Genomic DNA, 15,291 nt, shown 5'->3' on the forward strand with positions numbered 1-15,291 from the left:
ATTTCTTCCCGAATTTAGCATACTGAAAGTTTTTTTCCACACGAATTCACATGAATTTAGATCACATGTTTATTTACCCGATTTTTACCCCCTGAATTTCGAAAAAAAAAAAAAGAATTCTCAGACTTCAGGCTCTAGCTATAAGAGACATGCACAAACAGGCAGTAAGGAATGGAAGTGGAAAGGAAAGGGTATTTTAGAATACATAGTCGCAGTAGTGTTTGGTGCATGTGACATGATACTTTGCAGGTATCTAAGGAGCACTAATAAGGGTGCCAACTTATATTCCTGCATTAACATGTAACCTTTCCTCCTTGTAATGCTGGTGGTTGACAGGGTGCACCTAACATTGTACTGAGGAATTTGCATGGTTGCAGGTTGCACATCGGGTCAGTTTAAATGTGGTGATGGTCGATGCATTGACATTAGGCAGAAGTGTGACGATAGAGTAGATTGCTCCGACTTCTCTGACGAAGCTAACTGTGGTACGTACTAAACTGTGCACTTCCTAGGGCTTAACCTTTTGACTGCTTGTTAAGGTTATCAGTGCATGCAGATTGCCGAACCGTGCCATCTTTTACACTGTATATAATCTGAAAAATGTGTGTGTAGTTGAAACAACCCTGGCTGCACATGGGGTCTGGCGTTTTAAGGTAGAAAAAAAAAATGAACGTAGGGTATCGTCATAGCTTAACCAGCCGGCAGTCTGGCAGTGTGGCCAGCGGTTTCAAAGAAACATTTTCATCGTTAAGACCTTGCTGTGCATGTAAATATCTAATGGCTATCATAAAATTGCACCATACAGCTAAATCAAATGCAAAATATTTCATTAAAAAAAAATATTAAACTCTGACGTCAGAGCCTCCTGATGCAATGGGGTTTCCCAAACGCAACCATCTCATGGACTAACAGAACAGCATTTTCCTGCTTAAAGTTGCTCGGTTAATAAGCTAATGTGCTGTTAGAGTACTGTTACAGATAACTTTTGGCACAAGTGTTAGATCTTGGTGTTTAATCGGACTGGAGTAGCCGGCTCTTCGTGTGAGCGCCACATTCTCCAATTTTATTTTCATTACACCAAAACCACACCATCCTTTACATTATCCCCTAGTGTCCCAAGCATGCAGGGCTGATGAGTTCAGGTGCAAATCAGGTGAATGTATTCAGCACACATTAAGGTGCAACCGTCGAAGAGAATGCCCCGATGGAAGCGACGAAGACAACTGTAAGTGTTAAAAGACATCCGCGAGCCGCACAAAAAAAAGTGGCGTGGCTCAATCCCGTTTTTTTTCCCTCAGGTTGCACGTCTGATGAATTTCACTGCAGAAGTGGTGAATGTATTGCCAAACACTTCAGGTGCAACAACCAGTATGAGTGCAGAGATGGATCTGATGAATCGGAGTGCCGTAAGTGGTCCTGGGATACTCCGATTGGACTCTACAGTTTGGGACAAAGGTTTGCGGAACACCGGGGTTTCACCGGGGTCGCGTTTCTCCATTGGAGCGACACCCTGGGAGCAAATAGGAGCGGACACACATACTGAGAGATGGAGACGCGTCTCTTATTCGGTCTCTCCCTGAAAGCAAGCAGGCACCGCTCTGATGCAGGAATGCACCAGTGCCATGTTCCGCGAACGTTTGTCCCGAGCTGTACCGTGAACCGCCGGCATCAATATCGATTGTTATGAATAATGATAGAATTCTAAATTTTACTGCTCCTGAAGCTTACTACTCCATTGCAAAGTAGTTAGTAGTTATAGTTAAACTACTGTAGAAGTAGTTAGTGGCCATCACTGGTACTAACAAGATTTCGTCATGTTTGCTCCATCTGACCTTAGGCGTGTTGAGAAATGAATAAATAAATAAATCTGAGTGCTGTTACATATGCTCCCTGCTTCTTTCCTTCCTAACTGCTCTCACACCTTTGCGCATGCGGCAGGAGGCTGCGGCCACGAAGAGCTCGCCTGCGGGGATGGGAAATGTATCGAGGACATACTGCGGTGCGATGGTTACTATGACTGTGAGGACTTTTCTGACGAGCAGAACTGTGGTACTTACTGAGTTAGCCTCACAAATACTCTACTTTGGATTGCTAACAGGGTACTAAAAACTACAGGTTGGTCGTCAGCTTCGGGGTCTCTAGTATTGCACGGTTTTGCCGGTCGCGACTTGCAGGGGTTTGCGAATGCACTCTTTTAATACAGTTTTTGGAGTAGGACGAGAATACGTTTATGTCTCTGTGTTGGACGAGAGGTTTGTGCTATACTAAAAATTTGAATCTATAGTGTGAAAAGTTGTCCAAAGTATAGCAGAAACCTGCTGCACTTGATACAGTTCTTGGAAGAACATGCGTTACAAACATTTTTGCAAACGTATAGGCTCTGGCAGAAAGTCTGACTTGCACGTCAAGTATGTTCACTGGTGTGGTTTTTGCATGGTAAACATGCTGGGGTGCTGCATAATTTACGCCATGAAACAAGAATGGGAGCAACGACTATATGCATGAAAACACACACACACAAAAAAAAAAAACGTGCGCGAAAGAAAATTATGCAGTCTTCTCATAATTACATAGAATTACATCTGCTGTAGTTTTCATCCAGGTTCGATCCTGTATTTCAACTGCACATTTCAATTACATCCTCTGAGCTCAGGAACATGAGTTAAGCTTAATGCTTTAATGCCTTTTAATGCCTGGATAGAAGCATAGAAGCATCCATCAATGTTGAATTTATCTTCTCTTTATTCTTGCAGCCTAGAAAAAATTTCTGTAATACGTACTCTAAGTATGCATTTTTACGGACTTTCGTAGCAGCAGCCTCTGAAAAATAATTGGCATAGAATTTGGAAGTATCTTGACTTTGTACTACCCACTCAGTTTACAACCTGTCTCCAGTGTTTCATCTGAGTGTTGCGTATCAGCCTTTGCCTTTCGCACACCCCTGGTTAGGTGATAATGTGCTGCAGGATCAATTTAATGATAGCTGCATGTTGAACTGCTCTTTGTTGATGTGCATCCCTGTTTCACATGCACAACCATATACAGCAAGTGTATTAGTACCATTTAAGTGAGATCGTGCAAGTATGGAGACCCCTGACAGTGAAGTGTTAAAAAAATAAAATTCTAGTACGCTTCAACTCTACCAAAGAAAATGTAGCTTTAGCAGTAACAGTGATAAATCTCAACTTCCACCACTGTACATACATCCCGAAAGGTTGGTGTAAAGGAATTTTTCTGTGAGGTTCAGTGTAATGGTATATATGTATCAGGAAACTTCGTGACCTCGTAAAACTTCTGTTCAGGCCATTACCCACTTTCTGATTCTTAAGCACTTTATGTGATGAAGCCCTGATAACAGCAGCCATCTTTCTTTAACAAAAAAAGTAATCTCTTATGTAATATGTACAGTGGTTCCTAATGCCTTGCATGCACACTGTCACCTATTTCTCTAATATGCCTGAATACCTCTACCATATCTGCCTTTCTTTTCCTTGCCTCGCTCTGTCTTCTGCAGAATCTCACCTGTGCAGGCCCTCACAGTTCCGATGTCAAACGGGACTCTGCATCGAAAGAGACGAGTTTTGTGACGGGGTGCCACATTGTCCTGACCGCTCTGATGAGCTTGACTGTTGTATGTTTGCCGTGTCATGTCATGTATTCCACAGTTTGTCTCTAAGAGGAACAGAGTAAAGTTATGAGGATTGATATTTTCTATAAACTGTAGCACAGAAGGCATTAAATATAAAAGTGCATGACTAATAGCAGCATTAATGGCACCATACGTGTTACGAATTTGAAGGAAAAGAGAAGAAATACACCACGAGAATAAACCATATTTTGTAGCTGGGTTATTTCCTAATCATTCTATACTTTTGCCAGTAAATTTCAAATTTTATCAGAACTATGCTGAGCATCACTGCTAGAGCATTGCTTCGCAGCACTAATGATTGAATTGCGTTGTTTGACTTTGAAGGAAAACAAAGCAAAACATAAGTGAAGCTTTAGGTACTGTAATAGCATAGTGTTTCTATTGGACCAAAGCCATACTGATTTCTGTATAGAAGTGGCATAGTGGGGGTTGTGCGTTTCATTAATTTATCATTAATTCAAGATATACGGGACAGTATAATCATTTCTGGGGAGAACGCTAAAGCAGCCATTACACTTTGTACCTTACGTGAGGCCCGCATTTGTCTTCTAGGGGTCTGTCAGCCCGGACAGTATGTGTGCGCCAACTCCCAATGTATCGAACGCTCACAGCGTTGCGATGGCAAGTATGACTGCAGAGACTTCTCTGATGAAGCTGGATGTGGTAAGCACATTTCTCAGTGCTCCAGAACGGCTCTTAAGCGGCTCTTAAGCGGCTCTTAAGCGGTTCTTAAGCGGTTCTTAAGCGGTTCTTGAACGGCCCTTGAACGGCCCTTGAACGGCCCTTGAACGGCCCTTGAACGGCCCTTGAACGGCCCTTGAACGGCCCTTGAACGGCCCTTGAACGGGAAGTGTGCTGAGGTGAGCTTTGTTTTTCAGATGCTGACGCTGGAATGAACATAAGGGTTTACCCGGAAAGACAAACTATTAGACAGAGTAAGATGAAAATTACTATATATTTACTCACACGACTTGTTCTTTTAATTGGATGATGCCGTAGAGTGGGTGTGTTAACACGAAAGACTTCCATGGATTATCTATCAGGAGCCACCAAGCACGATATTTTTGCTATATGATGTTTTATCACTGCACAATTAAATTTTTAGAAAATGCCCGGAAAAAGCAGCCGCGAGCTGAATTTGTTGAAGTGAATTTGCAGCTCCTGGCGTGATACAATCAGGTCTGTGTGACGTAGCGTCACTCAGCATGGGAGGTCTTGGTCCTCAATGAAAATTTGTGCGCTATGAACATGGCGCGGCACTACTTGCAGGAAACTGTCCACGTCGTATGGTGTAGTCAGCATCACTAACTTTCCGAAGGAGTTGAGGGGTCTCTATGGGGTGCGCACACCAAAGATGACCAAAGATTACATGGACTCAGGGTATTCCTCCATCACCATTGAAGATGAGGCCTGACCTTCGGCTAACACTGAGGGACAAAAGACAAACAGCAAGCAGCCATGTGTCTTTTGTTTTGTCTTTCAGTGTTTGCCCAAGCTCAGGCTCCATCTTCAGTGGGTTTCGTCCGCCAGCTTTCCTGCCTGTACGCCATCTCATCTTGCGCTACAGATCATTGTTGTCAGGTTGTTCTTGCGCCAAAGCATGTAGTAGTATTCATTGTGCTTAAAACACTCCAGCTACAAACAAAAAAATTTTGGACCGTTCCTTCACTTCACTTTTCTTTTCTGTCGTCTTTAATTCAATTGAACAAATCAAATAAAATTTAATATAGTTTTATCAAAATTCTAATTAAAGATCCTTTACCTTCGATTGCTCTCTCCCCCGTGCAGGTCAGGAAGTCGTGTTCCGGTGCCGAGACGAGGGCATGAGGAGATCTCAAGTGCGTTGGTCACGTGCCGATGATGCCCCACTACCTCCCGGGTCGACTGACGCTCGGGGCCGCCTGACCATGCCCAACATCCAGCCAGAGCATGGCGGGGTCTACCTGTGCAAGGCAGTGGGAGCCCCTAGTGGAGCGACTGGTGCACAGAAAGCTGCTTTTCTCATCGTACAGCCATGTAAATATCCAGACTACTGTGCGCCTAGGTTTTAGGGGCGAACCTTTTCTGCCTGTGCGTTCCGTGTGCCATCCTTTCGCAAGGACATAAAGACGGGGGCATGTAAATTAACCTTTAGGATCTCAGATATGACGAAAAATGACATACCCACCTGCCGTGTTCCTGCTGTTGTTAACAAAAAGGGAAACCTAGCCGAGCTAGTTCGTTATAGCACCATGCGCCTCCAGCTGACACAAAAGTTCACGATGCAATGCATGTATACAAGTTCCGATCCCGGCATTCTTGATGTTGCATAGAATGTGCAGTCTGTGCCAAACGGTGAATTTCTGTAATGTCATTACTTTGTACTGTGACAGACACTACTTTTCCTGTGTGGTTGTTTTTGCATATTAGTGGTGGCTGTATGCTTGTAGCGGCTTTGCGATATTTAATGCTTCAGCTGTTTTTTTGTTCTCGAGATGTTGCTGAAACTGATAGTGGAACCTTTTTGGAAAGGATAGGTAATGGATTTTCCTGTGTAGGATAAGTTTTGCTTGTGGTGTGATGCCACTCTAAATAGGTATATATACTACAGCATTTTTTGGAGGCATTTTAGCATTCAAACCATGTGCTAGAACTAACTTCGGCTTTTGTTGACTTTACTGCTTGTTATATTTGAAGGAAAAGAATTTTGGACAAATAAATGATCATTCCCAAAGAAGTTAGTATGTGGTTTGAATGCCTCTGTCGGTATCTCTGCTTTCGCGCACATGACTAAGTTGAATTGTGTGCATTGCTATCGTTGTCTGGTATCACACGAGCGCACAGATGTCACCCCCGTAAACATGACTACTGTTTGCTGCATGACTGAAAACTAATCAGCACTCTTTTACACTGACACTTCAGCTGTGCCTTACTATGGGGATTTCCTTCCTAAAATTGATCCAAACTCCTACCAAGGTACTAACAGTATACTTCAGCATGTCTCTTGCATGTGTTCCTACGGTGTGCATGAGAAATAATTCTTGCAGTATTGGCCACAATCGTGCTCATAAATAACAAGGTACGCTGACCGAGATCTGGTTTTAAGCCCATTAAGAGATGTTACGGCTCGTAACACTTAGAGCAGTTGTTCAAGCTACGCTTAACGATACGCTTTGTGCCTATTCCCTGAAATTTATATATTTATATTTATAATTTTTATACATATATATTTAATTTTTATTTTTTAATTTTTTTTACTATTTAATATTTATATATAGTTTCATTTATTTTATATATTCCTATATTTTCAATATTTCGCTCGCTCTTATTCGCTCTCCTATTCTGCCTCATAGACCTCGTGTGAAAGCTTTTTCAGGAATAAGTACTGTGGTACCTGTGCCAAAATTCCTTGTTCGAGCATCTGGGACGAGTGGACTGTGTAGGCTAAGAGCAGAGTTCAGTGCTTTTGGTCTACTAGTGGAATAGGGACATTACCTAAGCAATCGAATTAGACCTGCATTTGTCGGTAGTACCTCAAAGTGCACACCAAACATCTGAAAGGAATAGCTACACGTGTGTGTGTGTGTGTTGTCGCTTGCTTGTTTGCTTCTTGCACATGCAGGGTTTGTCCGGAAAGAAAGACCGTCCACCGTACATAGTAGGGTCTACTGTAGTTCTCAGTAAACTAAAGGGATTTTTGCTTGCAAGTTCGTCATACCCTGAGCTTTATATATGGTTTTTGTGTAAAACTAAAAAAAAACTTTTCTATCTGTAATACCAAAAACAATGAACCCTTATCATGCAGTGGTGAAGGTGTACTAGGTGTATGTGGTTTCCTAGCTGCATGCCTCTAATTCAAATTTGTTCTTTCGTTTTGTCACACATGCGAAACCTGGACTTTCCTTCGTTGGTGAGCGATTTTAAGACTCGCTGTGAATTTACACTCTTGCGCATGTTCAGTAATGATGTTTCAGTAATGCGTAAAGGTTTTCAATCCGTGCCAAATGACCTTGCGTACAAATGACAGCTGTCAAATACTATGTCAGACTTCCTTTAATTCCATGGCATCTTCAAGTGTGTATGTAACACTTTGCTGTGCCATTCCATTATGTCAACGATGCAGTTATTTGAAAAAGTAGAGGTTTGGAGGTCTATGAAGAAACCGGAACAGCTTTTTTCTGTCTTTCAGTCTTCATTTTTTGGCAATGTAACACTGAGATGCAGAGCTATAAGAATAATGACTTAGCACTATGCTTCACATTAGTGTCTCCATTTGACACTGTATAGTGTGATACAAAGTTGTATTCATTATAACCTGTTACTACAGCCCACAGTGGTGTATAGCCAGGTGCTATGTGAACCTTCTTCAGATCTAAAATTATGGATTCTAATAGCAGCGCAGGGCTCTCTGAAAAATAATCCTAGAATGACAAATCCAGTCCCAGGAAAAAGGTTTCTGAAACATAAGGATGTACTGTTAATTTGTGCCTTTGCTACATGGGCTAATTGAGCATTCTCATTAGGCATTGTGGGCGTGTGTGAGGGTGAAGGCCCGTAGTTGTCGTAAGGACTTTCTTCTACAGCTTTTGTTGTCTGCACAAGCACGGTGGACAAATGTGGCTTGAAGCTTAGACTGAACTGCAGCCATTGTGCTTGTGCTGAGCTGAAGTGCCACAATTTGACGCGCTTTATGGTTGGAAAGCTAAAGTGTTGGCTTCTTAGTCCTCTGCTGGGCTTTGTATTTGATAGCTGTATTAAGAGCTAGGCATATCGGTACCCTTAGTGTTTAGAAGTGCGACATCACACAGAACACGCACTCTTTTAGAAGCCTTTTAGTGATTGATGTGGTAATGTTAATGGGTGTTGACCTTTGTGCTTTCATATAACATCCTGTTTTTAACCTCAAAATATTTTCATGTGAGGAGCAAACCTTGCAACATGCAATCCCAAAATAGTCCTGGCAAAGTGCAATCTGGTTTTACGGAGTGCAATCTAGCCCTGATGTAGTGCAGTCTTGCCCTGATGTAGCGAATACAAAAGCCGTACATGGTGCAAGCTAGCACTGACAGTTGTTGACTTGTTGCCAACCCACAGGGTCGTGAATTAATTGTGACGTGAATGTCTATTTCAGTGTGATTTGGAGCACATTGCACCCGAAAATTTAACAGCTCACAAGTTTGCAGTGTGCACATCTGAGTACGAATTACCAAAGTATTGATTAAAAACCTAACACGAGCTAAAAAAAATTTGAGCTTTGCAAGTGGCAGTTTCTCTGCTCAAAGCTCGATCTTTTATGCTCATGCATGTTGCTTGGTTACACATTTAAACCCCTGGAAAACAAAGCAAGAAGCTCCACACCAGTTGGAAGGTGTGTCAAAATGAAAACGCAATGGTCTACTTTAACATTATACAAGAGCATCTGTAATAAAAAAATCCCTAGGAGTTGCTTGCTATCTTCGGTAGAGGTGCAATCTAGATATGGTGAGTTGTCCCTCTCTGTAGACACGCCGCCCACCCATAAACCCACACGGCCAACAGAAGCCTGCAAGCACGAAGAAGCGACGTGTCAAAACGGGCAGTGCATTCCACGCAAATATGTTTGTGATGGAGACTACGACTGTGAGGATGGCTCTGACGAAAACAACTGTGGTAAGGTTGCATACCTGTCAAAGTTTAATAGCAAATTGCAATGAAACCTCATTACTTTGAAGTTGAATTTCATGGAAGGTAATTTCAATTACCTGTGTTCAGTGAGTGTCATTCATAAAAGTAGCTCTACCATAGGTAGAGCCTGAAAGTTGAGGATTTAACCAGATTCTTCCCCGATTCTTCCCCGATTCTTCCCCGATTCTTCCCCGATTCTTCCCAGACTTCGCACCCTGAGTTGAAGGTTGCCTCCTTAGGGTGAAACCCGATTTTTTACCTGTCAAATTTCCCTCACTGAGACATCTGTAGGAATGCACACTAACTTGTTTGGCAGCAAATGTGGTTACATCACCGTTTGTACCGAACCGGTACAGTTTGAGTAACTGAGCCAGGTTCCTCCCTGAATTTAGCATACGAGGTTTTTCTACCCGAATTCGCATGAATTTCTGGCACAGGTTTATTTACCCGAGTTTTACCCCCAGAATTTGGAAAAAAATAGTTTCCAAAAACTTCAGGCTCTAACCGTAGGTAACCTTTGTTTTACCCATGGTACCTGGAAATTTGTATTGAGCACAAGTTATAAACAATGCGGTTTCATTGTACGTTGGCAAAACATGAGCTATGTGGTTCAGGAAGCATTGTGCATGAGTGAAGTTGTTGTCACCTATTTGATGTGCATTTTCAACAGTCCCACAGTCTCATTGTGAACCTAATGAGATGCAGTGCGACAGCAAGAAGTGCATTCTGAAGGTGTACCACTGTGATGGAGATGACGATTGTGGAGATGGCACAGATGAACGTGGCTGCAGTATGTGTACTATTTTGTCACATAGTCATTCATGTGTGTCCATATAACGTGGCCTTCATTACCATAACAAATGTGACCTTGAACAAACAGGGGAATCTATCCCTGGGTCTCCCTGCCGGGCGGGAGAATACCAGTGTCTCTCTGGAGACCAGTGCATTCCCAAGAGCTTCCAGTGTGACGGAGAGTTCGACTGCCAGGATAAATCTGATGAGATCGGATGCTGTAAGGAACTGTTCGGTGTTGTCATGTTCTTTGCATGTAACTGAGTGGTGTGTGTCTGTGGAGAAAAGTCTGTGCCGTCTTTGAAGATCCTGGTGTCCCTCTTATCTTGAGGTAATGGTGGTGATGAACCCAAGGGACATTGGTTCCAAAAAAGACCTACACACACACAGGGGTGCATAAAACCTTGCGTGGTGGTCTTCCCAGTGCCACTTCTGTGAAAGCATTACATTTGGACCAGGATATTCATGCTTGAACATTTGCTGCTGTGTTGCGTCAATGCCGCTTACTCGAGCTGCACAACATCGTGGTCCGAGATTGGACCAATATTTTCGATGGGGGCCCAATATGGGTCCAAGATTGGACCCATATTGGACCGGTATTGCCAATATAGGTCCAATATTGGACCAATATTTTCGATGGGGGCCCACTATGGGTCCAAGATTGGACCAATATTGGACCGGTATTGCCAATATAGGTCCAATATTGGACCAAAGATATTGTGCTGCTTGGTTAGATACAGAACGCCTGCTTACAGTGCCGGCATCTACCAGGGGGGGGTCAGGAGCCCGCCAAAAGGGGTGCAAAAAAGACACCTTTCAGAGCGCAAGAATACGAGGGAGGGGTGGCACATGGCATTTCCCACGGGTCCCCCTGGAGGCAAACAGTAGATGCCAGTACTGCCCGCTTACTGCTCTGTGTATCTCTCCACTTTGACACTTGGACATGGAGTGTCATGTCATCTGTTTCAGCCAATCGCTGCAGATGATTTAAAACACAGGCTTTCTGACGCCACCAGATGAAGCTGATAGAGGCTTGTCTCTCTAGGCGAATTCTAAAAGACTACTGTACGTCATATTGTTTAGGCTACCAGGTTTTGAGAGCTGTGCGAATATTCGAAATTTTGAATAAGAAACGAATATCTGAAGCTATTCGAATGCCGTTCGCAACCTATTTTCAGCATTCGAAATTTTCGAAAATTTTTCGAACACTAGTACCGAAGCAAGGTATCGTTATTGCCATTCTGCAAGCGAGCTTCGCCTCATTACATTCGCGAGCTAGATGAAGCCCACTTCACATTACTACCATTGTTTTTTTGTGTGCGGCTCCATCTGCAAGTGGGCTTCACCTGATTACTTCGGAGCATTAGGTGAAGCTTACTTTACACTGTTCACAATATTCTTTTCCAAAAGTCTGCACATTTTGTGAGCTCGTGATCAACACTGTGCTCTCGGCATCGCAGGTTCAGTAAACGTACTCCCAATCTGAAGAAACGATTCGGATTCGATTTGCAGTGAAAGCGAAATATCCACAAACTATTCGCGTTGCAAATTTTCCTATTCGCACAGCTGTAGTATGAACAGTAAAATTAATGTATAACAGCACATCATGCTACGATGTGCCTTGTACAATGATCGTTCTTACTTTTTTGAATGATGCGTTGGCTAGCTACGAGGTTATCGATGACTCCATGAAGCACCATGAATGCCGCAGAACTCCTTGGGAGACTTGCGATACTTGTGAAACTCTGACGTTTCAGAAGCTCCAATAGGAATGCTTTCCATTTCCACAACTTGTCCCACGCACGGTTCACTTATTTGGAGGAATCTACGAATCTACATGCCAGTGTCTAGAATTTTTGAAATTTCTTTTTTTTTCAGCGGCACCAACTATCACCATCCCTCCTCCTGAGGTGGTTACAGTCATTGAGGGCGAAACTGTTAACATCAGCTGTACTGCTATTGGCCACCCTGTGCCGCTTATAAACTGGCGCCTCAACTGGGGTCACATCCCACCACCGCCCCGGGTTACAACGAGCAGCGAAGGAGGGCACGGAGTGGTCACTATTCGCGATGCAAAGCCATCCGATCAGGGAGCATGGTCTTGCGAAGCCATAAACAGCAAACAGAGTGTGATTGCTACGCCCGATGCCATTGTTGTTGTCAAGTGTGAGTGTGCATTGCTTCTTTGCAACGCTTTACGTGTAGAGCCTGAAGTTTTCGAGAAATATTTTTTTTCTAAATTTGGAGGGTAAAAATCGGGTAAATAAACATGCGCACTAAATTCATGCGAATTCAGGTGGGAAAAACGATCCAGTATGCTAAATTCAGGGACAAGTTGGGCACGGTTACTCAAACAAACTGTAGTGGTTTGGTAGAAATGGTGATGTAACTGCGTTGGCTGCCAAACAAGTAAGTTAGTGTATTCCTACAGGCATCCCAGTGAAGGCAATTTGCCGGTTAAAAATCAGGTTTCACCATAAAGAGGCAGCCTTCAATTCGGGGAAGAATTGGGTTAAACCCTAAAACTTCAGGCCCTGTTTATGTGCTGTTATGAGAACTTGTGCATTTTTTAACGGCCAGCAAGAGGAGTGTGTCACCCGCCCATGTTCAACGACAAGGCAAAGTCAACGTCGGACTGTCTTCGTTGCTTCTGTTTTGGAGTGTCTCAGAACTGCCATAGCAGCAGCTTGTACAAGACGACGGTCAGTACATTTTCAGAAAGGCGTTTTCCCGTTGCATTTCGAACGTGGGTCTAACGTAGTTCTTCTTTTCGACGTCAACCACACATTAGATTCCTCTCGTGACTGGGGTCTCCCTAGCTACGTTCACGCCTCAACCCGATGGAAGTTACATGGACGTGACCCACAAGTTTCCGCCAAACCAGAATGCTGTTCATTTTGATTCGGCCAATAGGAGGTTCAGAATAGACAGTCAAGTGAAGACATCAGATGCTCCAGTATCTTACTACTGGAATCTCCCTGCAGAGTTCAGAGGAAATCAGGTGAAGTACATAGGGTGTCCACAGAGCTTCAGTGTCATTAACATAGAGGCAACCTTTCTTTTTTTTTTCTGCAGCTAAACAGTTACGGAGGCCACCTGAAGTACACGTTCAGGTACAAAGCATCAGCAAGGCCGTCTGCTGTTGCAGACGTCATTATTTCTGGCAATGGTCTGACCCTAACACACACCCTGAGGCAGTCCTATGGCCCACAGAGAGACAACACAGTTCAAGTACAATTTGCTGAGGTCCGATCACTTTTATTTATTAGAACAGACTATAAGTTGTCATTCTGCACGTAGTCGTGTACCAAGTGTAGTTAACGTTTTGTAGAAATTCAATTTAATTTCAACGCGTTAAAATGAATGAGTCATGGTAACCCTACATTACATTTAGGGCCTGAGTTTTGAGGGTTATACCCGATTATGCCCGATATTTACCTCCCGATTCAAATCAGGAAAAACGGGGTTTAACCCGGTTTGCCAGTTTTTCCCGGTTTAATTCTGCTGCATCTAAGATGCATAGACTAAATATTGATGCGCTGTGCCTACTGGTGTCTCACGTCTATTATGCCGAGTAAACCAAAGATTTACGCCTGGTCCAACCAGATTCAACCAGAATTAAGGTTGAATCAGGTTCAGTTCAACTCGATTGCACCCGAATTATTGAAGCAAAATATAACCCGATATTTACTCCCCCCCCCACACACAAAATTTTGCTGCAAAATAAAAACCAGAAAAAGTCAGGCCCTAATTACATTCGTACCTTTTCAGCTCAGGTTATTTCATAGATGAACTCAAGTTATGTTATGCATGTTTAGGGTGAGTGGTTGAAGACACCAAGTGCAGATCATCACGGCAGACACAGGGGCTCCAAGGATATCGCCACTCGTGAGGACATCATGCAGGTCCTGCAGAATGTCGAGAACATTTTTGTCCGTGCTAGCTTCGATGACAGCCTCACAGAGTCAAGGTAATAAATTTCCTGTGGTTCACCAATTTGACTTTAGTGAATTTCGTGTTGTACTTTCCAGTATCGAAAACATTGAAATTGAATCTGCGTCGTACATTGACCCGAAGAATGAACCGGCCGTCCATGTTGAGCAGTGTTCCTGTCCAGAGGGTTACATCGGTAACTCTTGCGAGGTATGCCTTTTATTTGAATTACGAGATGTGTGTACATTAAAAATTTCGAATGTTCTAGGTTTAGTGTGTGACACTTTCAAATATTTGAAATACAATTATTCTGAAATGCCACTAGCACATCTAGCATCAGTGCATGTAGTGCTTCCCTGGCAGTTAGAATTAACGTATAAATAAAAATGTATTTTCCTACTCCTCTTACTATACTTACTTGACATCAAAATTTTTGTTTTTTGTATGTGCAGCTGAGAGCATAATTTTGGATAGGTAGATAGGTTGGTTGTCACGTGCAGTTAGCAGGGTTGATGTACTCTGATGAATGTGGCCTGCTACACCATACACTCATTGAACTATGTACATGCCAAGAAGGAAGAAGTGCTGCGTCGAGCTCTAATGTCAGAAACGTGCGGATCTCTACATCCCTATTGGCTCTCGCAAACATGTGTCCTCTTCCACGGTCACCTCATTGGCGGAGACGTGTGCCATGACGTCACAGCCATATTCATTTTGGTTTTTGTGATGCCAATTTCCTACATGTCTGTTTCCCCCCCTTTGCTGTTCATATCAATGCAAATATGTATAGAAACCATCTTTTACATTTAACTGGGACGATGTGTCAGCCCGATGTGATATCCCTCTTGCATCAGCCTATTTTGCGAGCCTGAAGACAGCTACACTTTGAGCAAATGTCACCCGCCGTAGATCGTTGGCATTTGAACAAACTGACCCTTTTTAATGCAGCACTGTGCACCAGGCTACGTGAGGAGACGTTCTGGCCCCTACCTTGGAGAATGCTTGCAGGGTGTCCTGCCCTGTAGTTGCAACGGCCACTCAAACTCGTGCGACCAGCAAACCGGCCAGTGTCAGGTCTGCCTTTCCTGAATTTTGCCTTCTAGAGAATTCTCACCACATTCTGTATCATCGCAGAATTGTCAACACAACACGGACGGTCCCCACTGCGAGGTGTGCAAGAGGGGGTACTATGGTGATGCCAGGAGGGGTACACCCAGTGATTGCCAACCCTGCCCATGCCCGTTTGTCACTGTACCCAACCAGTAAGTTGCTCA

The 15,291-nt window shown here is 43.4% G+C and overlaps 1 protein-coding gene across 16 annotated transcripts in view; it reads left to right on the forward strand.

The window, feature by feature from the left end:
• LOC135369853 (basement membrane-specific heparan sulfate proteoglycan core protein-like) overlaps positions 1–15,291 on the forward strand; it is a 237,636-nt gene that overhangs the window by 174,286 nt on the left and 48,059 nt on the right. For 15 of the 16 annotated variants that reach the window (XM_064603410.1, XM_064603412.1, XM_064603420.1 and 12 more), the window contains 16 exons: positions 1,112–1,225; positions 1,299–1,406; positions 4,202–4,312; positions 4,528–4,584; positions 5,438–5,665; positions 9,131–9,277; positions 9,963–10,082; positions 10,173–10,304; positions 11,963–12,250; positions 12,665–12,786; positions 12,876–13,085; positions 13,160–13,330; positions 13,903–14,054; positions 14,116–14,227; positions 14,966–15,091; positions 15,152–15,279. In XM_064603410.1, the coding sequence (XP_064459480.1) occupies positions 1,112–1,225; positions 1,299–1,406; positions 4,202–4,312; positions 4,528–4,584; positions 5,438–5,665; positions 9,131–9,277; positions 9,963–10,082; positions 10,173–10,304; positions 11,963–12,250; positions 12,665–12,786; positions 12,876–13,085; positions 13,160–13,330; positions 13,903–14,054; positions 14,116–14,227; positions 14,966–15,091; positions 15,152–15,279 (2,326 nt within the window). Of the gene's footprint in view, positions 1–377; positions 486–1,111; positions 1,226–1,298; positions 1,407–4,201; positions 4,313–4,527; positions 4,585–5,437; positions 5,666–9,130; positions 9,278–9,962; positions 10,083–10,172; positions 10,305–11,962; positions 12,251–12,664; positions 12,787–12,875; positions 13,086–13,159; positions 13,331–13,902; positions 14,055–14,115; positions 14,228–14,965; positions 15,092–15,151; positions 15,280–15,291 lie in introns of all 16 variants that reach the window. The other variant, XM_064603411.1, reaches the window with a different exon arrangement.

This window comes from Ornithodoros turicata, chromosome 10 (genome assembly GCF_037126465.1).
Source record: "Ornithodoros turicata isolate Travis chromosome 10, ASM3712646v1, whole genome shotgun sequence".
Taxonomy (NCBI): Eukaryota; Metazoa; Arthropoda; class Arachnida; order Ixodida; family Argasidae; genus Ornithodoros; species Ornithodoros turicata.